This window comes from Aethalodelphis obliquidens, unplaced genomic scaffold (genome assembly GCF_003676395.1).
Source record: "Aethalodelphis obliquidens isolate GAN/ISIS:26980383/991018 unplaced genomic scaffold, ASM367639v1 scaffold37, whole genome shotgun sequence".
Lineage (NCBI taxonomy): Eukaryota > Metazoa > Chordata > Mammalia > Artiodactyla > Delphinidae > Aethalodelphis > Aethalodelphis obliquidens.
This window is the reverse complement of record NW_020837981.1, coordinates 12,864,351-12,889,587: the sequence shown is the minus strand read 5'-3', so window position 1 is coordinate 12,889,587 and position 25,237 is coordinate 12,864,351. Positions and strand designations below refer to the sequence as shown.

The window sequence follows — 25,237 nt, the reverse complement described above, 5'->3', positions numbered from 1 at the left end:
GGCTCCTGTCCAGCTCAAACTTTCTCCTCCCCTTCTCAGGCCCCACCACCCGTTCTCACCCCACAGTGTACAGAGACCCCTCCCCACGCCTCTCCATGCTCTAAAACTCTTTAATCGAAATTCCACAAAGGATTCCCCTCATATACGTGTATAAAAACAATCTGGGGTCATGCCCTGAAGCAGGAGATGGAGCAGAGGGTCCAGAGCAGAGAGGGCATAAGACTTTCTAGGGACACGCCCGCTCCTGCCACCCGACAGGATCACACTGCAGTGAAGGCTCAGCACAGATTGACTGGAACAGAGGACCAAAGACTGGGCGGTGGGGGAAGAGGGCTCCCTGGGCCTCAGGTACCTCGGAAGCAGGGTAGGGATTTAAACCCAGCTCTTACGATCCACCCACAGGTTTTGCACCGTTGCACAAGTAGTTTTGAATAGCACCCCAAGAGTGTCAGAGGTTGAGCAGTACATTATGTGGTCACCATCTCTCTCGACCGCAGGGGGCAGGCGGTGGAGCCCTCTCCTCTCACCTTCCCAGCAGGCCCCTGGCTCTCCCCTCCACTCCCATCTGTGGTGGGTGGTGCAACCTCTGGCCTGGTTCCCATTGCCCAAGATGCCAGCTGGCTCACAGTGGCCACCGTGCTGTAGCGTATACTTCCTGTTTTGGGGCTTCTGGCCAATGAATCCTGGGGACCAGAGTGCAGGCAGTGGGAGCCCCAGATTTGTGTAACCTGCTGACGGCTCCTCAGAGTTGGCTGCTAGAAGGCAGCTGGGGAAGGCTCCCACGGCCCAGGGTCAGGGAGGCCCAGCCCCAGAGCCTCATGATTACAAAGAGGTTTGACAGACGAGCGGTCTCAGGTGAGATGGGGGAGCTGGGTCCACCACAGTGGGGAGGAGTCTCTCCACATCTTGTCCTATCTTGTCCCTCATGCCTGGAGGGTGGCACTGGGGAGTCTGCCCAGTGCCCATCTCTGCTGTCAGGTCCCAAGGCTTAGGTCCCGGGAGAGAGGCTGCTACACAGCTGGCAGTTCTGGGGCTTCGAAGATGGAGGTCAGGTGGCATCAGTAGCTGGTGAATTTCAGGTCTCTGGGGCAGGATCCCAGCACCCCACCATCCTTGAGACAGGGGCTGAGCGATCCAACATCTTCTCCCTTCTGCCACGTAGCATCCAGGGAGGCTGAGAGTCTGGCCATCAGGGGTATTTCAAAGAGTCTGAGCTTAGAGCAGGAAGAAAGAAACCAGGGCCAAGGCCGAGGGACCACTTAGAGGGCCAGCCCTAGCTCAGATGCACCTGCCCCAGGCCCAGCCACAACTGCCCACGGCCCCCAGCTGGTCTAGATGGCCTCAGAGTTTGGAGAGTCAGGGACAGGGTCTGCAAAGGCAAGGAGAAGCAGAGTGAAGTGGGGGTTTCTGTCCTGCATCCCCCCCAACCCCACACCCTGAGGCTGTGAGGACTCCCCAGGGAGGGCGGGGGGTGAGGCTGATGGCCTGCACGCCATGGAGAGATCATGACCTTGCGGGCCATAGAGCCGTGAGGGAAGAGAAGCACTTACCTAGGGAGGGGAAGAAGACATCCCCGGGGCCTGGTGGAGACAGAGGAGTGTTGGGCTCAGAGAGCAGATGCCGCCCAGACTCAGAAGGCTGCCTCCGGGCCATGTACGTCAGGGGTTGCCTGGGCTTGGTCTCTGGCATCCCATGGGAAGGTGGAGAGGTCTCAAAGCCGGGGTTTTCGATTCCTTGAGTGTTGTTGCTAGAGAATCAGAATTGAAGGTCATCCGTGCTGCCTGGGGCTAGGCCTCTGCCCTCCCGCCTGCCTGCCTTCTCTGCTCCCTTCCCCTCACCTGCCTTCCCACCCCAGGCGTCAGCAGCCTCTCCTAGCAGGAAGGGAGGATCCAGGGCCAGAGAGAAAAGGCCATGGGCTGCCCTCGCCACCTGCCCTGAGCTGAGGGCATCTGACCCCAGCTCCACCCTGTGGTCTGACCATCTGCCCCAGGCCCAGGAAGGAAGCCCAGGGTCAGAGGCGCCTCAGGAGTCTGGGGACAAGTCTCTCTTTGGTCAGTAGAGTTAATGGCATTAGCACTGAATGTCCCCACAGCTTGTCTTGAGCTGAAGGGAGGCGTTCTTCCTGCTTGGGAGTGGGACAACCTCTGAGGACCCCTCCAACTCTGAGATTCTAGCAGGACTTCCTGTGACCCGTCTTGAATATCATCCCTTTCAAACATCAGGGAGGAGCTCTGAATTTAGTGTTGCACGTACCGGGGCCAAATTTCTAAATGTGGCTCATTCCCAAGCACGCCCTCCGTGCCAGGCTCCATGCCAGCTTCCTGCCCAGAGTGCACCAACACACATTCCCTTTCTACTCTATCCCCAACCTGCCGCCTCCATCTGAGCCTGGTCAGCCTCTGCCCTTGTAGCCTGACAGCCTTCTCCTTGGGGTGCCCTGCAGGGAGGGGCCCCAACTCCAGATGTGCTGGCCTCCTTTGCATGTTTCAGTGTCTGCCTGGGCTCAGCTGCTTCCTCCCCTCCCCCACCCTGGCCTGGCTGACCACTGAGGCCCGAAGGTGGGTGCGTAGTTCACCCAAGCATCCTGGAGCTCAGACTGCTGGGTGAGGGGTGGCAGGGAAAACAGCCAATCAGCACAGATGTGTAGGCCTCGGTGGCAGGTGGCAAATGCTCTTCTAACCAGCTGTGCCAGGCAGCTAAACAGGGGCCCTGCTGCCCAGAAATATCTCCTTCCTGACAGCTGGCCCAGAGCACAGAGAGGACCAGGGAGGCCACACCTGTGTTCTCAGCCCTGTCGTGGTATGAGCAGTGACCAGAGGGGAGAGGGGAAGAGATCCTGGTGAAGGTGGCAGAATCAGTCTGTCCTGGCTAACAGAGCCCCCTCCCCCTTAACTGCTGCAGCAGGAGTTTGGGTGTGGATGCTGCCCTTCAGAGATGACAGCCCAGGGAAGAGAGACGGCCTGCCAAGCTCTGAATCGGGGTGGCACAGCTGCTAGAAGTGTTCTCAGGAAGGTCTCCATGGGCCTTACCTGTCCATCCGCACCAGCTCCTGGGCACCTAGGGACAAACAGACAGAGAAGCCAGTCACAAAGGGAAGGCTTCCCTAGACAGCATCCCTGCCCTCACTGGCAGATGTCCCTCGGGGAACGGGAGCAATCCTGGACAGGGCCGTGCTCAGCCCTGGATCCCACTTCTGTTCACTCAGGAAGCCCGTATGGCAGGCAGTGCTCTGCGTGTCTACCCAGCAGGTGAGGCCCCAGTGAGCGGCCCCTTTTGACCAGTGATAAATGAAATTTGGGCTGCATTTTACAAGTGTCTGGGACAACATTTGTTGCCAGGAAACGAAAGGCAGCCAGTGATTTCTCCCGTGTCTTCACTTGGTGATGTTTAACATTCACGAGCAACCCAAGGCCTGGCTCCTGAACTTGCCGTTTCCTGTTTGGCCATTTGTCACGTTCTGGTCGTCAGCCATGATTTACTGGGCAGGAGTGTCGGAAGGTCAGCTCCTAATTAGAGTTCCTGGTCCTCTCTGTCCCGTCCTCTGCATTGCCTAATAGGGTGGCTTTCAAGGCAACATCTCTTAGAGGAAACTCAGGGGGCCTGAGACCCTCTCACTTCTCAGCCATGCTACTACTTTCTGCTCTGCAGCCAAGCTGCTGCCACCCTGCCCCACTGTGCGGGTTCCCCACCCCCCAAACTGGCCACCAACCAGATGCAGTGACCCCAACTTCCCTCTTTCTTGCAGCTCCCCACGTACTCCCACAGATCTTTCTCGTCTTTTACGGGCTTTGCTGCTGATTACGATGGGGAAACAAGCGGTAGGGGAGGGGCACAACAACACCACCCACGGGAAGTTGCACACAAGTTCCTGAAATCTCTGAGGTATCAGAATCATGGCTCCTTGTTTACCGAGTGACTGCGTGGGGCTTCGTGCGGGTTTCTGCGTCCCCTCAGCTCATCCTCTCCTCTGCCCTGGGGACACCGAGGCTCTGATACTAGAGAGGTTGCAGCATCCATTGGCCTCCGCAGCACGCTGCCTTCCTCAGTGCTCCCAACCCTTTCTCTTTCTTTTTTCCTGAGTTTGGCTCATTCCCAAGCATACTTTCTGTTCCAGGCTCTGTGCCAGGCTCCATGCCATCATCCTGCCCAAAGTGCACCACACACGCTCCCGTCCACTCTGTCTCCGACCTGCCTCCCCGCTGCCCCGCTCTGGGCCACTCGGCCTCTGCCCTGTGGCCACACTCCTGGCATGTCCCAGGTGACTTCTGTTGCCATAATTCCAACAGCTGCTTCTCCAGAGTCTAGATCAAGAAGAATGACCTGAATCTCCACTCCCTCTCCATTTCGCACCTGGTTTCTCTAGCATCGTCCCCTCCGGCATCTCTTGTGTCTGTCTCTAAGCCTTCGACCATGCAAGTCATTTTTTTTTCTTTGTGGAGAGGACAGAGGACTGGCCTCAAACATACTTTTTTTTTTTTTTTTTATTTTTTTTTTTTTGCGGTACCTGGGCCTCTCACTGTTGTGGCCTCTCTCGTTGCGGAGCACAGGCTCCGGATGCACAGGCTCAGCGGCCATGGCTCACGGGCCCAGCCGCTCCGTGGCATGTGGGATCTTCCCGGACCAGGGCACGAACCCGTGTGCCCTGCATCGGCAGGCGGACTCTCAACAACTGCGTCACCAGGGAAGCCCTCAAAAATACTTTTATTAGGAGATAAATGATTGATACTTTCCTGTTACTGCATGTATTAAATCTGGGGAATGGTGCTATGAAGTGGCTTCCCATCACAGAAATGGGGCTCGTTTAGAGTTTCAGAAGACGTGCTCAACAGCCCTAGCCAGCCCACCGCACCCCCTTGAGCCTTCTTTCAGTGCAATTCTTCAGCACCCAGCTCATCTGTCCCTTCCTCTGCGAAGCCCTCAGTCTGCAAGTGTCCCAGTGCGTGGAATAGGAGATACTGGGGGCTGACCCCGGCTCCCCGTGTCCTCAGGACACCCCACAGTGTTCTGGCCTGGGGATGTCCCCTCTCTGTTTTTCCTTCCTCCAGCCCGGGACAGGGGCAGAGCCTTGGCCAACCCCCTGGGGCCCTGTAAGGAAGGCTGTGAGGCGCCAGAACAGGGTCAGCAGTGCACCTCCTCCACCCAACGCCGTCCTCTGCCAGGAATTTGTTTCCCAGTTCCCGTTCCCTGATGGAGACAGCCCTGTGGTCTGGAGTAAGGGGGACAGAAAGCACCTCTTTTGCTGGGAGCCAAGCCTAGCTGAGCGTGGCCCCCTCCTCGTCCCCTTCCCACCTCCATGGAAGTGCTCCACAGACGAGCAGGAGCTGAGGGCAGCTCTGCAGTGATTTCTCTCCCTGGTTGACCCCCGGGGTTCCTCTTTCTACTCCAACCCCTTTACCCTCCCCCACCCCGGCCCCAACCCCAGGGTATCTGTGTAGATAGACTGTGGTGGATTTCATGAGCGGAATAAGGGCGTCCTGAGAGGAAGGGAGAGGTGGCCACAGCCTCTGAGTGACCCAGTGACAGAGGGACAGAGGGGTGTCAAGTCGTTACAGTCCAGCCGAAGGCAATCAGGTGTAAGCCAGAGCCTTCCTGCAGAGGACAAGAGGGGAAGAGGTGGGGGAGGCGAAGCGAGGGCCCACACCCTCCTGCTCTTGGAAGACTGAGACAGGACGAGGCTCATGGGTGGAGTCAGAGGAAGGGCAAGATGCACTGTCACCAAAGAGACGGGTGAAAAGGTATTTGTGGTCACAACTTGAAACCTGGCTCCACCACGTACTCGCTGTGTGGTTCCTTAAGGAAGTTACTGAACGGCTCTGTGTCTCAGTTTGCTCAGCTGTAACATGGGGCCAATGGTAGGAGCAAACTCTTAGAGGGGTTATGAGGAATATGTGAGAGAACGTATGTAGCAAGCTTGGCATGGTACCTGGCACAGCAATCCTACTGGTTAGGGGTCGTCTGCTATGACGCGCATGCTGACGAGTGTTTTTATTATGTGGTGGGACTATATTCCCTGAAAAGCGTGAGGTGAAAAGCTCTGAGTCTGAGTCTTAGCTCTTCTGCTTACTAAGTTATATAACATTGGGTTAGTTATTTAACCCTGCTGATCTTAGGTTTCTCACCTGTAAAACGAAAGAGCTGAATCAAGTTACCTCTAAGCTCCCTCGCAGTTCTGATAATCCAAAGGTCATTTTGTCCCAACAGTTGCTACCAAGACAAGCCTACCCGTACATTAAAGCAGGGCCCCAAACAGTCTCCAGGTGGTAGCACTTTTATAAGCCAATTTCAACTACTCCGTATGATTATTCATTCATTCAACAGTTATTCATTGAGCGCCAAGGGGCTAGTGGATCCCCTCCTCTCTCCACCATCGAGCCCAACTCCTTGCAAGACCTGTAGCAGCTCCTGTGTCTTGAAGAGCAGAATTGTGCCTGCCTTTAGCCTTTGCTAATCCCCGTGGCTGAGGGGGGTGCTGGGGCAGGTCACTCACACACCCACCTAGCCCAGGCGGGCAGGGATACTCACGGCGGTTGGAGGCCACCTGCCTTTGCTTGTAGACCAGGAGCAGGATGAGGGGGAGGCAGAGGATGCCCACGATGCAGGCGCTCGTAGCCAGGGCAGCAGCCGTGATGCCTGAAAGGACAGAGGCGGCCAAGGTGAGGCCCCGTTCCCACTGCACCTCCTGAGGGGAAACTGAGGCCCAGAGAGGGAAGGCCTGGCAACAGGGGGACCCACCTTTACCCACGCCCCACAGCCAGACCCTCACTGACTTGCAGAGGCACGGAAGGTCTGGGGACCCCGGGGGGGCCCAGAGCACCAGAAAGCAGGCCAGGCGCTTACAGCTGAGGCAGCTCAAGCGGGGAAAGAGAAGGGTCCTCATCCCAGCCCACGGGGAACAGCTCGACCACGGGTGACAGGCTGTTCCCTGAAAAGGGAGAGCAGGCCCTTCACAGACCTCACGCCACAGAGTTCAAGGTCAGAAGGAGCCCGAGACATGAAAAACTTTTGCAAATAGATAGTGGTGATAATTGCACAACACTGAGAGCATAATTAATGTCACTGAATCAAACACTTAAAAGTGGTTAAAATGGGGCTTCCCTGGTAGCTCAGTGGTTGAGAGTCCGCCTGCCGATGCAGGGGACACGGGTTCATGCCCCGGTCCGGGAAGATCCCACATGCCGCGGAGCGGCTGGGCCCGTGAGCCACGGCTGCTGAGCCTGCGCGTCTGGAGCCTGTGCTCCACAACGGGAGAGGCCACAGCAGTGAGAGGCCTGCGTACCGCAAAAAAAAAAAAAAAAAAAAAAGGTTAAAATGGCAAATTTTATATATGTTTTATCTCAATGAAAAATAAATGAATAAAAAGCCCTATTTATCCCCAGAGAGACTCCTTGGCTCCAGGATGGGGCCTCTGAACTGATCTCACATGTACAATTCACGGGGAAAACTCTTGGGGCAGGAACTAGGGAAATGGGAATCCTTGTCCAACATTTAAATTTTTTTTAAACTTTTGAAATTACACACAAAAACATTTACAAGTTAAAAAAAATTCAAAAGTTTCTTCCTCCCCCTCTACCCAGGTCCCCTCCAAAGACATAATCACTGTCAGCAGTTTTTTTGTGTTTAGTCTAGATACATTCCCCGCATGTAGAGCGTACATGGGATCACAGGACAATTGCTTTGCCCACTTAGCACGGCTTAGACACCTCTCCGTATCGGCACAGAGATCTCCCTCATTCTGCCTAGGGCTTTACCACGTGGCTCACCCAAAATTTATCGAAACAGTCCCCTAATGGTGCGTATGTAAGTTTCTTCCATTTTCAACATAACTCATAAAGTAGCAATGAACTTCTCGTGTAGGCATCTTTGCTCACTTGGGCAAGTACATCCGTACATAAAACCCTAGTAGTGAAAGTGCTGAGCCAAAGAGTAAGTGTATTTTCTTTGAGGCTATTGCTAAATTGCCCTCTAAAACAAACTCGTACTGCTTCACGACCCCATCAACAGCATGGGAGGTTTGGTTTATTTCAGTCCCTCTGCTGACTCCAGGAGTTTGGCTGGGAAAAGACGTGCCCTCAGAACCACAACCAGTGTAAATGCATTTCCTTCCCAATTTCAGCCCTTCCCTCTGACAGAAAAGCCAGGGGCTGGGATACCTCGTCACAGCGTCAGCTTGGCTTCAGGGAGCTTTGGGGAGGTGAACGGGCTCAATGTTGTCTTTGCACTACTTATTTGGGAATAAAGGCTGTTTTTATCTCATTGTATTGCTGAACAACCTGACGGTGCAAACAAGCTTTCAGGGAGTTTGTTCAGACCTCAGAAGAGAACAAGCTGTTTTCAGGCGCTTTAGAAGTACCCGCTGGTATAAGAACAGTCGCTGCGCTGTTACAGAGCAAGTTCGACTCCACATTAAAGCAGGTTCCCCACAGATCGTAGCGAGGCTGCACTTTGAGAGTATTGCAAGTTAAATGCTCTATAATTCAGACATTTGAGTATCTCTGAACCCCATCACAGGACCTTATTGTGGGCACTGAGAAACCCGCTGCACAGCGCTCTTTTCTGGTCGTCAAAGCAGGTCTCCTCCAGACTGGTACTAGGCAGCATTTGGTGTAGTCAGTCAGTGATCACTGAGTCCAGCTCCCTGTTGGCTGTGAGTGGCTTGGCCCAGCCTCTACCTGACTCCTGTCCCCAAGCAAAGACTCCCTCTCTTCGGCCCCTCTAGGGGATCAGGGCTCGGTTTACTTACAGCCTGGCCTGGGAGTTGAGGCTAGGGCCAGGGGGCAGGGTTTGGGGAGAGTTCTGTGGGCCAGTTGCCCTCCGACACCGTGGGCTCCTCTGCAGAGCACAGCCTCTCCACAGCTCCCCAGCCCTCCCGCTACGTGTGGTCAGTACCTGGGGGTGAGGTTGGGGGCTCCTGCTCTGTAGCCATCCAGAGCCAGACTCATGCTTAGAAGGTGAACAGGCACCGGCAGAGGCACCTGCCTGGCGAGCAGCAAGCAGTGTGCCAGGCCCTTACTCAGCGGGTGGGATGGGAGGGGCCCAGCGAGTCTTTGCCCAGGGCCTGCCAGTAGTACCCCGAGGGTGTTTATGGAGGAGGGGGGAGTTCAGTAGAGCTGCCCGGTTCCAGGGACGGGGCTGGATGAAAGCAAACCATACCTCCTGCTGTGTTGGGGGGCGGTGGGGAGGTTGCTTCTTAGGGAGGTGGGCTGCCCAGCCCCCTTCCCCAGGTTCAGTCAAAAACCACAGCCCCCAGCAACTCGGGGCTCCTGGGCTCCTTGGGTACCACCTTCCTCAGCCCCACTCCTCTCATCACCTCCCCTGCCACCTGAAGCTGCTGTGAGCATTCAGAGAATTTCATAGACCAACTACCCTCCTCCTCCCCAGAGATAACGCTAGGAGACTGGGCTGCAGTCAGAGCAGGGAAACTCAAAGAGCTGCTTGGCTGAAGCATCATTAACTGATCAGGTGCCAAGGCTGGCTGGCGGGCACCTGTCTTACAGCAGAGACTGGGATCTTTCCAAAGGCAAGTGGCAGTGGAGGGCAGTACCCAGCGGTCAGCCCTGCGGCCTACTAGGCACATGGGTCACCAGGCAAATGTTTCGAACTGTTGGAAAACAGGATATGTGTCCACTGCTGCTGCCATCTACTCGCCATCCTGCCTTGGCACAGGGGAATGGATGAGATGACGGGAAGCCAGGCCTAGAAGTAATAGTAGCCAACACACACACAGCACTTACTCCGTGCCAGGCACGGTTCTTAGCGCTTTCTTTACACAGAGGACCTCATTTTAGCCTCATAACAACCTGGAAAGTATGATTGTAACTGTCATCTCCATTTTACAGATGAGAAAACTAAGGCACAGGGAGGTTAAGCAACTGGGCTGATCTCAGGATCTGTGCTCTTACCCACTTTAGCACACTGCCTTTCACTAGAATGGACTCAGGTTGCAACTATGGCCGACACAGTACTTAATTTTTATTTAATTAGTTGCCAACATTTTAAAATTCAGGGAGTTCATGTAAATTCTGGACTTCTGACTTTGCTTGAAAATTCAGTGGCTCTGGCAACCCTGGGCCCCCTTCCTGGCATGTGGTGGTTGGAACTGCAAGTACAGACTGGCAGCTGGGTGCTCACCACAGTCTCTACCCCTCCCTACTGTCCTACCCACCAGCTCCCGGGCCCTGCGGGCATTTAGTTTTTGAGCCCTGACTCAGCACCTTAGATAACACAGGGGGCCTCCCTGTTAGTTGGAAAGGGACACAGTTGCTCATGTTGTTCAGTGGACACACGATACCCGGAGAACTGAAGTACTGTCCGAAGCCCGCACACCCCACCCAAAAGCATAGCCGGGTTTCTCTTCATCTGAGACCACTTCCGCCTTAGCGCCAAAACTCCACCACAGCTGTAGTCTGCAGACCTCCAGAACCAAGGGCCTGGAAGGGGATCGAAAGGGGACTCCAGAGATCATTGACGCTATCCCCCTGCCCTTGATGCCGAGACAGAAGCAAACATGTCCCTTTGGCCTTTAGCCAATTCCCTGTAGACAGTAGTTCAGGGAAGCAGGGAGCAGAGTGGGGCTGCACATCCCGCAAACTGGAGAGGAGGAAAATGTCAAACCCTGAGAGCAGAGGTGCCCAGCAAAGGAAGCCTGACCCTTAACAGTCAAGTTCAAGGTTCTGCCTCACTCTTGGGCGCTCCTCAGCCAGACTCCTGGGATTTCCCAGGTGACTCCTGTTCCCTTAATTCCAGCAGCTGCTTCTCTAGGGTCTAGATCAAGAAAAACGACCCAGATCTGCACTCCCTCTCCATTTCAGATCTGCACTCCCTCTCCATTTCACGCCTGGCTTCTCTAGCACCATCCCCTCTGGCATCTCTTGTCTCTGTCTCCAAGACTTAACTCATACAGCTAATTTTCAGGAAACGAGTGTTGACAGAGGGGAAGGCCCCAGTGCTCAGGCAGGGTTTGCACACTGAGAATCAGGCACTCTGGCTTCTCCTCTTGGCTCTGGGAGACTGGGAACAAGTCCCTTCACCCGTGTGAACCCTGGTTTCTCCATCTGTGAAATGGCGGCTGTGGCGGAGGTGTTTCTGCGGGAGCAGAAGTGGGACTAGGGGGTTGCTCAGAGTGGAAGGGGCGATGGGGAAGTAAACACTCAGGAACCCCACCACGTGAGGCTCACCCTGTCCTGTGCACAGCACACGTGTGCGCACACAGTCATGAGGCTGCTGCATGGGAAGGGAGGGGCTGCTCGGGGTGGGGGGCCCCCTTTCCACCCTCCCCAGGGAGCTGCCAGTGGAGGAAGTGAGGAAGGGCAGCGGCTTGGTACCGAGGCCACACACGAGCTCTGCGGTGTGCAGGAAGAGGGGCTTGTTCTTGGTTCCGTGTGGGTCTAACTCAGACCCAACTGTGCGTTCTAATTTTGTTCCTGGCTGGTCCATTTGTTGCTTCAAAAAAAATGAGTAGTTCGAATAGAAAGTCACCACAGCCTTTGAGTGGGGGCTTGGCCAGGGCCGTAGCTGAGCTGTTCCCATTCCTGGCTTCAGTTTTGGTGTATGTCCTCCTGGAGAGCAGGGAGGAGGCCTGAACTTTTGTGTCTCCAGGGCCTAGGCCGGGGCTGGTCCACACTGGATGCCTGATAAATACTAACAGAGAGAAGGCTGAGGAAGCCAAGACCCCTCCTCTCAGAAGAGGGGGGTGTCCCTAAGATGTCCCCCCTTTGCCTGCTGTCTCCAAGCTGCTGGGCATTCTCGCCTGGCCTCCTAGTGCCCAGGCACCTCTTTTTTTTTTTTTTTTTAATTTAATTTATTTATTTTTGGCTGCATTGGGTCTTCGTTGCTGCGTGCAGGCTTTCTCTACTTGTGGTGAGCGGGGGCTACTCTTCGTTGCGGTGCGTGGGCTTATTGCGGTGGCTTCTCTTGTTGGAGAGCATGGGCCCTAGGCATGCAGGCTTCAGTAGTTGTGGCTCACGGGCTCAGTAGTTGTGGCTCGCAGGCTCTAGAGCACAGGCTCAGTAGTTGTGGCACACGGGCTTAGGTGCTCCACGGCACGTGGGATCTTCCTGGACCAGGGCTTGAACCCGTGTCCCCTGCATTGGCAGGCGGACTCTCAGCCACTGCGCCACCAGGGAAGCCCCGGGCACCTCTTGAAGCAGTGCCCCTGTCCCCTGTAGGGCACCTCTGGGCAAATACCAGGGGGCTGACTGACACCCACCACACTGTGTGTCCAGTCTCCTACCCCGACGTGGGAAAAAGGTGACGTGAGCACAGTCCTAGCTGCACTTCCCTTGTCATCTGTGTGAATTGAGGCAGTTATGTCACCTCTCTGGGCCTCCATTTCCATGTAGGTAAAGTGAAGTTGGTGACACCTATTTCACAGGGTTCTTATAAGAAGCCACTGAGATACCAGTACTTGGAAGGACTTAGCACAGTCCTGGCACATAGTAGGAGCTCTAGAAAAGGTAGTTCTGTTCCCCTTCCTGAGCCTCTCCTTCCTACCTCCCCACAGAGAACAAGGAGATTTTAAATAGTTGAGTCCAAGCCAGGAGGACCCCCACCACAGCGCTCCAACCTTCGCCTGTGGCAGAGGGCTAGTGTGCAGGAGCCGTGCCCACTGAAAGCAAGCTCGGCAGCCTGTGGCACCCAGTACCTGTCGCGAGGTCACTTGGCCAAAGGTCACTGCCAGGGCACAGCCCCACTCAGAGAGTCAGGAGCTGGGAGTCCAGGAGCCACCTTCCTCAGGCTTTGGGCCTTGGAAGGGACATGGGCTTCTGGGGGCTGCAGCCCAGTGGCTCAGGTGAAGGAGGAAACAAAAGGGAGAGGCAGCAGCAAAGGAGGAGGAATGGGGGTTCCGTGGGCTTGGGGTGATGAGGTCAGAGTTCAGAATGAGGTCTGGGTCCAGGATGAGGACAGAGGAGAACAGAGAACTCAGAAGAGCCAAGAAGGTGGTTCCTTACTTTCACTCTCCTTGGAGGAGGGCGGGTACACAGTGCACTTGGATGGTGCTTCTTCGCCTGTGGGAGCAGAGAAAAGGGTCATTACGTGGGTGTCAGACCCAGGAGACCAGGAAGACTTGTCCAGGCTGGCATGCCCCCCCCGTCACAGGTACTCAGGCTAGTGTCCCCTTGGCAACATTGGCCCAGCTGTGCGTACACACACGCACACACACACACACACGCGCGCACACACACACACACACATGCACACACGGAGGCATATTTTCACTGCACAGCCAGGCATGCCCTGCCCATTGTCATGACACATGACACCCTCGGGGCATGTCGATACCTGCCCATACCCACACGTCTATCTACTCTACCACCCCTTGCCTTCTCACCTAGACACACACACACACACACACACACACGTACACACATACACTCTCTCCTGACACCCCAGGTGTGAGCCGTGGAACTGTGGTAAGCAGTCACACTCCCAGCCCAAGTTCATACACCCCCTCCCGTTAAAAAGTCCCACTGTCACAAACAGAGCCACGTACGCCCTTCCGTCCATCACACCCAGCTACCCAGAGAGACACGCACACAGCTCCACACACCGTGCCACCCCTGTAGTGCCAGCACCGCCCATACAGAATCACACAGCCTCCGGCACAGTGTTGCACCATCAGATGCACAGCGCCACCCCACAGCCACACTGTCCTCCTCTCTGCTCCCCCTCCCAGGCAAGCACAGGCACCATCCCCAGCTGTCCCACAGAGGCAGCCCTCACCTCTCTGCACCTGCAGCTCCATGGCTCCGTAGAGCCGCTGCTCCGAGTGGCGGTGCCTGATCTCCACCACCAGGCAGCAGTAGAGGCCGCCGTCCAGCAGGGTCAGGTTGCGCATGGTGATGGTGAAGTTGCCGTGGTGGTCAGAGGCTGACTCCAGCCCATGGCGCTGGGCCAGATCCTGGCTGGAGTTGGCCTGGTGGCCGCCGTGGTGCAGGTGAAGGTCCTGGAACGTGAGGTTGCGGATGGGCCGGCGCTCCGAGCAGGCCTGCACCTCACCTCGTGAGCTGCGGTACCAGGTCTTGTAGAAGGTCACGTCGTGCCCTTTGGCCAGGGGGCCCAAGAGTCTGCAGGTGAGAGTGACGTTCTGTCCCTCGGGACACACATACAGGGAATACGGCGTGGCGATCTTGAATGCTGCCACCAGACCTGCTCAGAGAGACGAGAGCCTGTCACCCGCCTGAGCCGGCACCACTCCCAGTGCCCCCAGAGTAGGGAAGAACCTTGGTCTGGGGCTTCAAAGATGCGGGTTCCCCAGCCACAAGCTCCAGGCAAGTCAGCTGACCTCCCCAAGCCTCAGCTTCTTCTTTAGTTCACGAACCCGGCTCCGCCCCAGGCTGTGTGGCAGGAGCCACAGGAACTTCTCCAGGTGTAGCTGGGTGAGGCACAGGAGAGACTCCAGGCAGGCAGCAGACTGGACCCGGCCAGCGCGTGTCCCTCTCCCAGGGGGCACATGTGCTCCAGCCCCGGCTCCCATCCCCCTACTGCAGGCACCACGGCTCTGCCCACACCTGGCCCCTGGCACTTCCAGCTTCCGTGCCCGGTGCCGTCGGGTGGGAAGCAGGGTGAGGAGAGGAAGGCTGTCTGGGAAGAGCAGCGCTTGGCCCTTGACTGCTCCTCTGGGGGCCAGCGGCTCCCGGGGCTGGCCTTGCCTTCGCGTTTCCTCCTCCGTGAGCCCTAACAGAGCGTCTACCTGCGTGAGGCCTGTGCCAGGTGCTACATCTCACCTGCAGGGGCTAATGGCCTAGCTGGGTAGACAAGTCCTGCCTCTTGACAAGATAACCCCATAGGCTAAAGGGCAAACCCGTACCAGCCTTCAGGGAACTTGGAGAAAAGAGGACACGACCTTCCTGGGGGTGGTCAGGAGACTTCTTAAAGGAAGGAGGGTCTTTTTGGGGTAGACGGACAGAGAGGATTCCAGCAAGTGGAAGGTGGTAGGGAAGCAGGAAAACCCAAGGTGTCTAAGGGTCAAGGACAGGCAACGCAGAAAAGGTCGTCTCATCCAGGCACCCGCCTGCCACCCAGTCTTCTTAGAAATATTTTCTAGTTCATTTTGTTTTCAATAAGCAAATGAAGCCATGCCCTGGCCCTCTTTACCCTACCCCAGCCTCCCAGCATTTAACCAGGTTCACCCCCCAAAGCACTGGCCCTTCAAAACAGAAAATTCTGTCTAGCTATGAGCCTCAGTTCCCTCATGTGTGCAGTGAGGAAAACATTAGCTACAAGAGGCTTGTGAGAGGACAGGATGACGAAAAGAGGAGAACGCGAGATGTGAGCTCTCATGCCCCCTGCAGACATAGGAGGGATAGCTATACTTATTAGACATTAGTGATATTTTGATTTTAATTGGCTAAAATCAGGGGCTGTTGTGGGCAGACAGGGAAGGAGGACCCTGTAAATGTGTACAGGATCAAAATGGCTATGTCTTTTCCATGGCCGTTGCCTGAACCCAAGATAACAACACGACTTCTTCCTCCAGACGCCCCTTCCCTATTTTACAGCCCATCCCCCTCTCCCCTCACCTGGCAGAGCTGAAAGCCTGGCCCAGTCGGGAGAAAGGCAGCCTGGTGTAGCTTTGGAATTAGCCCACCCTGCATTGGAGTCCAACAGCTGAGAGTTACATAGACCCTGAACCTCAGACCCCTCACTGTAGAACATAGAAGTGAAACAGCTACCTGCCGGAGTTGAGGCAGAATTACAGATAATTTACGTGAAATGCTCTGAAGGTTGGGGCTTGATACCTGGGAAAGATAGGTCTCTAACTCATTTCTGCAGTTCAAGAGACATTAGGACATTAAGAGTGAAAAACATTCTGCACGATAGAATGGAGAAGCCAGATTGAGATTCTCTCCCACTAAGGTGTGAATGACTGGTAACAGCTGTGGTCCAACCTTGGCCTGCCTGCATATTTAAAGCACAGTGTGAGGAGGCAGCAAAGCCACGGCCCCAAAGAATATGTCTGCAAGGGTGGAGTTTTAAGCCCCAGAAGGTAAACAGGACAGACACACACCAGAGCCTCCCACTTACAGCACCCACATGTGAGAGGGAGCCGTGTCTGGGAGCCCCAGATTTTTGGAAAGTCATTGCCAAGGTAAGCAGGGATTTCAGAACTTCTTTAGCGAGATGCTGATCTCCCTTTCCAGCAGAAATATAGAAGCCCAGAAAGGGAAAGTGGTTTGCCTGACGTTCCAGAGGGTATAAACTCAGAACCTAGAGCATGGGGGCTTCAGGTAAAGCAGGATCTAGTTAGAACTAGAAGAAGGCATAGCATGGACATGTCTAACAACCCAGTAAGGCAGGTGTTCTTTTCCTTCCTGTTTCACCAATAAGGAGACAGAGGCACAGAGATGTTAAGTAACTCACCGAAGTTCACGTAGCAAATAAGTACTGGAGTCAAAATTAAACTTAGGCACTTAGACTCTGTACTGAAAGAAAAAATTGCAGAAACTGGCAGCCCACCGGCCATACTCAGCCTTCAAACATATGTTATTTGACCCTTAAAGTATTTTACTCTTTTTTTTTTTTTTTTTTTGAGATCGCCAAAATTTAAAGACCGGGAATTTGATATGAAAATTCCGACTTGTAGCTTCTCTTTGAGAGTCAGTAAATTAACACTAAAGCAGCTCTCCTACGAGGCAGCCACCCGCTGGATCTGAGCAGCAGCCTCCGTTTAGATGGGACACTGGTGTTCTAGCTGCTGCGGTCCCTCCTACTTACTCCCTAACTTCCCACCTGGCCCGCCTCATTCCCTCACCATAAATGTCCCGTGGGCATCTGAGTTTCTGATGCATGAGTGTGGCTTCTTGGTGTAACCAGGGAGGGATTCTGCTCCCCAAGCCCACTGTTCTACAGTTGAAACCCTCAGGCTCAGAGAGGAAATGATCCGCCCAAGGTCCCCGGTGGAAGCCTGACTGCCAGATTTTGGTTGTGCCAGTAAATGGAAGTGGGGAGTAGCTACAGAAAGGATCCTCTAAGGGAGAATAAAAACCCACCCAGAGAGTGGACCCTGGATTATTTCTGCCCTCTACTCCCCCTTTCCCCAGCAGGCCACAGGGCAGCTCCCAGCAGCATCTCTCCCAGCTGGTAACTGGTTTCCCCTTTTCCCAACATTATCTTCAGCCCCAGAACTATCGCCAAGGGTGAGAGCCGAATCCACATCCAGCAGCATTTGCAGGAGCACACACACCTTGGGGGCCACGGGGAAGCTGGCTCAGTAGAGGCCAGGGCCGCAGGTCTGGGGTGGGCAGAGGCAGACGCAAGAAGTGGAGCACAGAGCTGAGCAGGGCGGGGAATGCTGAGTGGACAGAGGTGTGGATGGGTTGGGGCCAAGATGTGGCAAGACTGAGGTTAGCTTGTGGGCGGGGTAGGTGTGGGCAGGACGGGAGCAAGCAGCAGGGCCTCCAGTGGGGCACCAGCCCAGGGCCTCCAGCAGGACGTCAGGCCCAGAGCCCCCTGAGTCCAAGCAGTGGTGTTAATGACTGCAGAATTGCCCAGGAAGCAGTGGAGAGGGGATTTTCAGCCCGAGGAGCGATTTCGTTGAAGACCCACAGGGGGGACACACAGAACTGGGGTTCAGAGACAGAGTTGGGGAGGGGGCATTGCTCAATCCCTTACACCCCGCACGCCCCAGAGGGACCTCTTCCCCTTTTAGAAAAAGGAGAGGCTACCCTGGGCTTCAGGTTTGGGCGTGGGTGAGAGGATTCAGTTTGAGCAAAAGGGCCAGACGGGAGTGGGCCGGGCATCTACAGGTTTTGTCCTGGGGGGAGAGAAAACATCTTGTTTGTGGTGTCTGAGACTGCAGCCAGGACAAGGCCCACGGGCAGCCTGTCCTTAGGAGGCACGGCGTTAGGGAAAATAGCGCACATGCCCCATGCCTTCCGTGACTGCGCATGCGCACGTGTTATCGGGGGCTAGAAATAGCCCAGCTGGAAGTATAATTATTTGGCGGGAGGATGTTGCTTATTGTCAGGGGCAGATCCTTCTGGACACCTGGGGCATTGTCGGAGACTGGGGAGGAAGGCCCCTGGCTCCAGGGTGGCCGAGAGCATGTGGGACAGGAAAAGGCCCCCAGCCCTGGGCTGAGCCTGTGCCCATGTGGGAACCATCCATCATTGTGCTGCTCTTGGGGCCCTGCATCCCCCCCACCCAGCCCCCACCTGCTGCTGGGTAAGATGGCAGAAACACCTGGAGGAAGAATGCTGTGATCCTGGGAAATGTGAGGTCTCAGGATTCAAACTCTGGCCTGGGCAGGCAGATCCCTGGGCCCCAAACCCCACTTAGCCCTGCCCTTACTGTGTGCCTTTGGGCAGGTTCCATCCTTCTCTGGGCCTCCCTTTCTTCCTCCTATCTGGAGAGACTCCCCACATTCCTAAGCCCCTTCCAGCTCTGAAACCCTGTGGCAGGTGAGAAAGTCTGTGTTAGGGCAGAGGAAGGAGGCAAGAATGGGCTACAAAGGTGATCACGGGCATTTATGAGCCCCTCTTACATGTTAGGACTTGCTGAGCACTTTATACTCGTTTAAGTCTCATGACGCCCCTGATGTAGGTCTCATTGTCCCCATTTTAAAGATGAGGAAATCAAATCAGAAGTCAAGCGATTTGCCCAAGGCCACACAGCCCTACGTGGCTGCACTGAGACCCACACCTTGGACAAGCCAGCACTACAGGCAGCAAGAGCCCTCCGCCCCTCCAGCGGGCGGGGCTGAAACCTCATCCTCCAGCTACTTAGCGAGTAAACTGACCTCCAGTTGACGTCTGTGCTCTCCACGCAGCCAGCCTTGCTCTGCCTCAGACCCAAACCGAAAGCATCATTCTTTCATTCCACAAATATTTACTAAGGTCCCAACATGAGCCAGGCCCAAGGCAGAAAGGCCGTGGGGTGCAGAGTTCCCTAAGGGACTTCCGCTCAGAATTTAGCCCTGCTGCTGCCACTTTCTAGCAGTGGGACCCTCAGCCGCAGAGGGGCTCAGCCTCTTGTGAAAGCTCCCGTGTAGGGGAAAGGAGTCCTTGTTCAGCTTCATCTCAGGATGCTAGTTTTTTGTGACCTCTTTCCGCCCATAAGCTCTCACCTCGTGAAACCCTGTGGGTGTGCATGGGATGGGTGTGTGTGGGTGTAGACAGGCCTGTGTATTTACCCTGACCCGGCATGAGCTTACTCCACAGTCGCCAAGGCAACGCCCCAGCCTTTGGAGGTGGGTCCCTGGCTTGATTGGTCAGGCCTAGGAGGCCCCACCCAAAGAGCTGGACTCTGTCCAGCTGCTAGGGGCTGTAAGCAAACAGTTACTGATGGCCTGCTATTGCTGGCCCAGCGCTAGATGCAGAAGGCCAGGCCCTCGCCCTCAGAGGGGGCCCCAGACTCACATGGACCTCGTCTCCAGCTCCCTGCCAGACCCTGTCCTCCAGGACAGTCCATGGAGGGTATAAGGAAAGGCTGGGCTCTGTCTTTATCAAGATGGAGAGCACAGAGGGCAAGAGGCAAGGACCAATCAGGACTGGTCCTGATTCCAGTGCTAAGCTCCAGGAAGTACCTCCGGGACAAAGGGCTGAGGGCCCGGAGCCGGCAGGTCCGTCCATGGGGCTCCGTGGCCAGTGAGGACAAAGGGCATCTCAGATGTGTTTATTGATACCTGCTCCTGCAGGAAGTGTCCATTCACATTGGACCAAGGAGTCTGGGAAGGGGAAGCCAGGCTCTATCGGAGGAAGCGGCACTTCCAGCACATTGGGAAAGCATCAGTGCATCTGGGGCTGGAGGCTCTTGGCCAGCACACCTCCCCAGGGAGGGCCTGGGCGGTTGGCCAGAGCCGCACCAGTGGATGTGTCTCTGGATGGCTCGTTCCTCAGCTCTCCCAGGCCCTCCCTGAGGACATTGTATGTAGCCCAGACTACCAGCTCCAGCCAGCTACCCTCAAGATCCTGTGCTGTGAAGACTTCCTAAGGTTCAGATTCAAATCTCTTTGTGCCCCACCCTCAGTGCAGGAGGCGCGGTGGTAATGGTATAGTAGCAGGCTCTTAACTCTGTGCCAGGCCTCATTCTAATCACTTTTATATGGAGTCGCTTATTGAATCCTCCCTCCCTATAAGGTAGGTACTGATATCGTCTCCACTTTACAGATCAGGAAACTGAAGCACAGAGAGGTTAAGTAACTTGTACAGAGTCTCATGAATAGCAAGTGGTGGTGCCAGGATTTGAACCCAGGTCGTCTCGCTCCAGAGGTCTGGGGTGTAGAAGTAGCCAGGGATTGACCAGAGGCCCCACCTCCTTCTTGCAGATGGACAGGCTGCCCTGGCCAGTGAGGCTGCAGGCTCCCTCTCCTACTCTCTCCGTAGTTGTTGGGACAGCCTGTTGGCCCCAGCATGAGGAGAGGACCCAGCTAGAGCCACCGTATTTATTTGGGGAAGGCAACGGGGGCTGGGAGAATTTGGGCCTGGAAGAAGCCCATAAAGGCCTTCTGACCCTGTCCTGGCCTCTTAGGATGAGCACTGTCATCTCTCCCTTCTTCCAGGAGAGCTGAACTCTCCCCTGCCCCCAGCTGCCACTCCTCACGGCGGTGAGTTTTCTTTTTCAATGGAGAGGAGCTGACGGCATCTACAGCACAGGTAGTTTTACTTTCAGTTTTATGGCATTAAATAACACTGAATCACATAGAGAGAAGGTTATTCCCTTTTCGATTCTCTTTCAGTCCTGATTACATCAAAGAGAAAGTCCCAGTTTGATGCCAGTGTGTCTTCAAAACATCTCTATTATGTGCTAAGCTCTTCTTTTTTTCCTTTTTCCTGCAAGGTACAGCAGGCTTGGAGCCTTCCCCAGGCTATAGTTTCCAACTAGAATTTACCTTATTTGGTTTTCCTATTATGTACTTTTATGATTTTGTTCTATTTATGGCAAGTGACACTGGCTTTCCATTTATGGCAGTGATGCAAAGTTTCCTTTTAAAATCTATTTACTTAAGTCAAAGAATGAGTAGATTTAAAGAGGGTACATATGATGATGGGCAGACACTGGAGAAATCCCCAAAGCGGTGAACAAATGGACTGAAGGTCAGGAAACACCATCATGGGATTACCCTTCCGAAGTGAGTGGTCAGCGTTGCCGAGACCCAGTTACCTAGCCTTCCCAGGGCTCAGATAAAGGCGGCGTGTGTGTTTGTGGTCCCACAGTAAGTGAACAGCAGAGACAGGGCTTGACCCCCGGTCCCCATGGGAAGTAAGATCCTATGTAGAAAGGCTGAGGGACTAGGCTGGCTCGGTCAGGAGCAGAGCAACTTCATTACTGAGTTACTGATGGACACAGTGGTGGCCGTTGTCTTTCTCTCTGGGGATGGTCAGCCAAGGTAAACAGGCTGAATGTTAAGCTCAGTGGCAAGAAAGACCCCAATAAGACAAGGAAACCCTGAGCCCGGCTTGCCTTGAAGTGGCAAAGTCCCCATCTCTGGAGAACTTTAAGAGGAGAATGTACGGGCACCTCCATGGGCATTACAGACTGTAAGTGTGTAGAGGTGCTACAGAGGGCTGGGCCCAGCACTTCAGACCTCCAGGATGCTAGAGAGTCCTGTCCCAGTGAAACCGTTCAATGCCTTCCCATGCTCTGGGCGCTCTACCGGACCCTGCAGGAAGCAAGGAGCTAAGATGGTAAACCAATGGCGTGTGGCCTCCAAAAGCCAAGAGGCAGAATAATACTACACAGCCAGAGTTCACCAGGCGCCAGGCGCTATGTTATGCCAGGCTCTGTGTCACGTGTGCACCGAATATTCACAGCAGCCCTCTGAGGGAGGTGCTGTCGTCATCCCTATGGGAGAGATGATAGAACTCGCTCACGGATGCTGAGTAACTTGTGCAAAGTGACAGAGCAGGAAAGGACCATCTTGGGATTTGAACGGAGCTCTGATTGACTCCCCAAGCCAGACTGTTAAGTGACAGGGTTGAACGGGAAGCCCTGGCATGCAGGGCACACAACTCCAGGTCCCTTCCATTCTCACACAGGGTGGCATCAGGAAGGCCTTGGTCATGCCTGCACTGCTGCTAAGGGGATCCAAGGGTCCATCAGAAGCTTCACAGCAGCTCCCTGGTGAGGCCAGACTGCTCCTGGATGAACGGTTGGCTTAAAACCTGGCACCTCAAACTCAGTCTTTGGGGCTTGGTCAGTGCTGGTGAGGGGTCACGGCCAGTATACCCGATGGGCACGAAGGACCCCTTTCTTCCTCTCTTCTTTCCCTCTGTCTGCTTGGGCCTAAGACCCATATGTGTGTGCATATAGGGAGGTGGCCTTCCAGCGGTGTACCACCCACCTGGGCCACCCTCTCCTACGGAGGTCAGGCCCCAGAGGGAACCTTTGCCCTACTTGGGGGAAAGAGAGAGCAACCAGCCCAGCTCAGCAAGGGGCTCCCCAGTATCGCTGCGTACCCCTGACATTGGGTAGAGGCTCCCTTATGCCCATGGGCTGGCCTCAAGCCTGCTCCTCTCCACCTCAGGGCCTCTGGGCAGCAGACTGTGGATTTCCTAAGAGCCGATCATTGCTGCGTCAGAGGCTTGCACCATTGGGTTACTCAACAAGGCCCTGCAACCCTGCTTACCATACAGGGGAAGAAGGGCTCTCACCTCCCCAGCCCCAGTGCACCTCCATGGGCTAGTCCCAGAGTTTGGGACTCTTGGGTCAGCCTGTGAGGACATGGCAGGGACAATAACTTCCACAGGTCCTGGGAAGGCCAATAGGGGAAGAAGAGGCTCTGCCACCCTTGGGGTCTGCTGGGTCCTGGCTCCCTAGGTGCCTCCCTCCACCCATTTCAACCTGGGTCAGGCCCAGGAAAGGGGTATCTGCAACTTTTCCTAGGCTGCTGTGCGCCATTATCACCATCACCATTCTCCATGGTGCTGGCCCAGCCCCAAGAGCTAGAGAACAAACAGGTCTGCACTAGCCGCCTCCATCTCACCTTCCCACAGCATCAAGGCTTTGACAGTGAGCAATCCTGCCCAGGGCCACCCGGCACCTCAGCAGGCCGGTGAGCAGGTCTTTCCAACTCAGACACCCTCCGGACCATGCCTACAACCAGGCCTCCCCATCTCTTATCCCCCTTCTTGCACACTGTACTGGGTAGCAGCATGAACATTCATTAGCACGCCCATATTACAGTTAGGAATACTGAGTCCCAGAGTAGTTCAAAACTAAGAGAATTCTCCTGACTCAAACCCTAACCATCTCCTTGAGCTGGGCCCAGGGAGAGATGGAGCACCAAGCTGCTGAAGTAGCCAGGACCTCTGGGGGTGGAGCCTCCTGGCTGAAGAGACAATATGGAGTGTCGGGCTCTGAGCCTCTCTGCTACTGGCTCTGTGAAAGCTGGCTCTCTATGCCCTAGTTCTCTGGAACTCAGTTTCCCAAACTGGGGCTGCTGAACAGAGAGCAGCTCAGCCAGAGGAGGACAGGGTAGGGGTAAGAAAACGGAAGGGCCTCTTGGGGTCACTTGGAAAGGAGGGGGCAGGGCAGGCGGTCTGCAGTGGGTGGGATGCTGGCCGGTCCTGCCTGCCACCATCCACTGCTCCTTTGGGAAGCCCTGTCTGCCATGAGCCATGGCCTTGGTGCCGAGACTGCTCCCCCACCTGCTTTGGCTCTTCCTGGGGAGCATCCAGTTCAGGGCTTAGGCATCTCTGTCTGTGGGGTGTGGGCTCCCTCCTCTTTATAGGAGGCCCAGGCCAGCCTCCCAGCGCTGAGATACCATGCTGCCTGCAGGCTCCCCAGTTTCTGAGGCGTTTTCCAGGTTCTCTCAGAACCCTCCTCTTGCTCTTACCCTGTCTTCCCCTTCCTCCTCTTCTGACTCACCCACTGGGTCCCTTGCCAAGCTCCCCACCTCCCTCCTGCCTCCCTCTGACTCCCTGCTGACTCACACTTTCCCTGAGCCTTCCCAGGGAAAAAGTTTAAAGTTTAGTTCCATACGCTGCCTGCCGGCCCCCTCTTCCCTCAAGATCCAGCTGCTTCAGTCCTGGACAGGCAAGAAGCAGGGGCCAGGCTGTGGGTCCCGGGCCCTTTGCCCCCCACTCAAGGAGCCCCTGTGTCCTGACCAGGATACCACCTAGAGTCGTGACAGTCTGGACTTTGGAAGGGGAAAGTGACACCTCCCTGTGTATGGCTTCTGTGTTTGAGCTGAGGAAACTGAGGCCCGAAAGATGCTGTAAGTTATCCAAGGACCTAGGAGGGGCTCACAGCCAAGCTGGGCAATGTCCCACATTCTCCCCAGTGCAGGCCCTACACCAGTCCCTGGGCTGCAGATTTGCTACGATGCTGGGAATCAGCTGACCACTCAGCTCTCAGCCATCAGACCCTCAGGATAAGGACCAGAGGGCGCCCATGTCCAGCTGTGGACCAGTGCCTGCACTGACGAGTGCCCACCAAGGCTCAACCAAGAGTGTCACCAGGGTACGGGACACTGGCTGAGAGTATACAACCTCGGCGCCTCGTGAGACCCTGGGGTCCTGGGGTGGTGCAGGGAGATGCCACAGGTGTCAAAAGCCAGTGGCATCCACTAGAACACACTGGGCTGTCTCCACCGTGTTTATCTCCTGTGCTGCAGCAGGTACTCGTGCCTGGGCTCTCTGGGTCGGGAAGGGCTGGACAGGCAGCTGCTTGGGCAGCTGTCGGCATACACGCGTGCCCACCACCCAGCCAGGGCACTTGGCAGAGAGCCGCCGCCCCTGCCAAGCCGTCCTAGCGGCCTCCCTGCCGCGGGCTGGGGTCACGGCAGGCTGAAGGGGGCTCCCAGGGCGCCCCCATCCGACCTGGGACCCCCCACCCTGCCCCGCTGTGCTCTCCCGTTGCTCCTCCCTAGCACCCGGGCTCCGCCGACCTTACCTCGGGAGGCAGCCAGGAAGAAGGCGAGGAGCACAGGCCCCCGGCGCCAGCTGCCAGCCTCCGGGACTGGGGGGACGCCCATGTCGCCGTCGGGCAGAGCTGCGTCTGGCACAGCCGGGCCGGAGCGGAGCCCGGGGGCGCGCAGGGGGCACTCCTGGTTCGCGGGGAGCGGACGGGACGCGGCCGGCGGGGAAACCTCCGCGCGAGTGAGCGCAGAGCAAGTGAGCGCGGCCGGCAGCCCGAGAGCCGCCCGCTCCCAGGGGCCCACAGCGCCCCCGGGCGGCCAAGGCTGAAGCGCTGCCGCTCCGAGGGCCCCCGCGGGAGGGGCTTCCCGCTGACTCGCACCCGGCTGGCCTTGTAGGTGGGGGAGCCAGTCAGTATGCCAAGAGTCAGCGCCACTTGATCG

The 25,237-nt window shown here is 55.9% G+C and overlaps 2 protein-coding genes across 2 annotated transcripts in view; one reads left to right on the top strand and one right to left on the bottom strand.

Annotated features, from left to right (window-relative positions):
• The window catches only part of CDH23 (cadherin related 23), a 450,353-nt gene that overhangs the window by 387,605 nt on the left and 37,511 nt on the right, over positions 1–25,237 (top strand). The window lies entirely within an intron of this gene.
• VSIR (V-set immunoregulatory receptor) lies at positions 93–25,237 on the bottom strand. Its single transcript, XM_027129970.1, has 7 exons — positions 24,832–25,237; positions 13,720–14,145; positions 12,948–13,004; positions 6,523–6,630; positions 3,030–3,057; positions 1,551–1,747; positions 93–1,369 (listed from the first exon to the last, which is right to left on the bottom strand). Exons 1-7 carry the CDS (start codon positions 24,911–24,913, stop codon positions 1,332–1,334), a joined length of 936 nt encoding a protein of 311 aa, XP_026985771.1. The 5' UTR covers positions 24,914–25,237; the 3' UTR covers positions 93–1,331.

Coding starts and splice junctions, on each gene's coding strand:
- VSIR (XM_027129970.1), bottom strand. CDS start 24,913: ATGGGCGTCCCCCCAGTCCCGGAGGCTGGCAGCTGGCGCCGGGGGCCT. Junction 13,005..13,719: donor GGAGCTGCAGGTGCAGAGAG/GTGAGGGCTGCC, acceptor CTGCTCCCACAG/GCGAAGAAGCACCATCCAAG. Junction 3,058..6,522: donor GCAGGTGGCCTCCAACCGCC/GTGAGTATCCCT, acceptor GTTTGTCCCTAG/GTGCCCAGGAGCTGGTGCGG.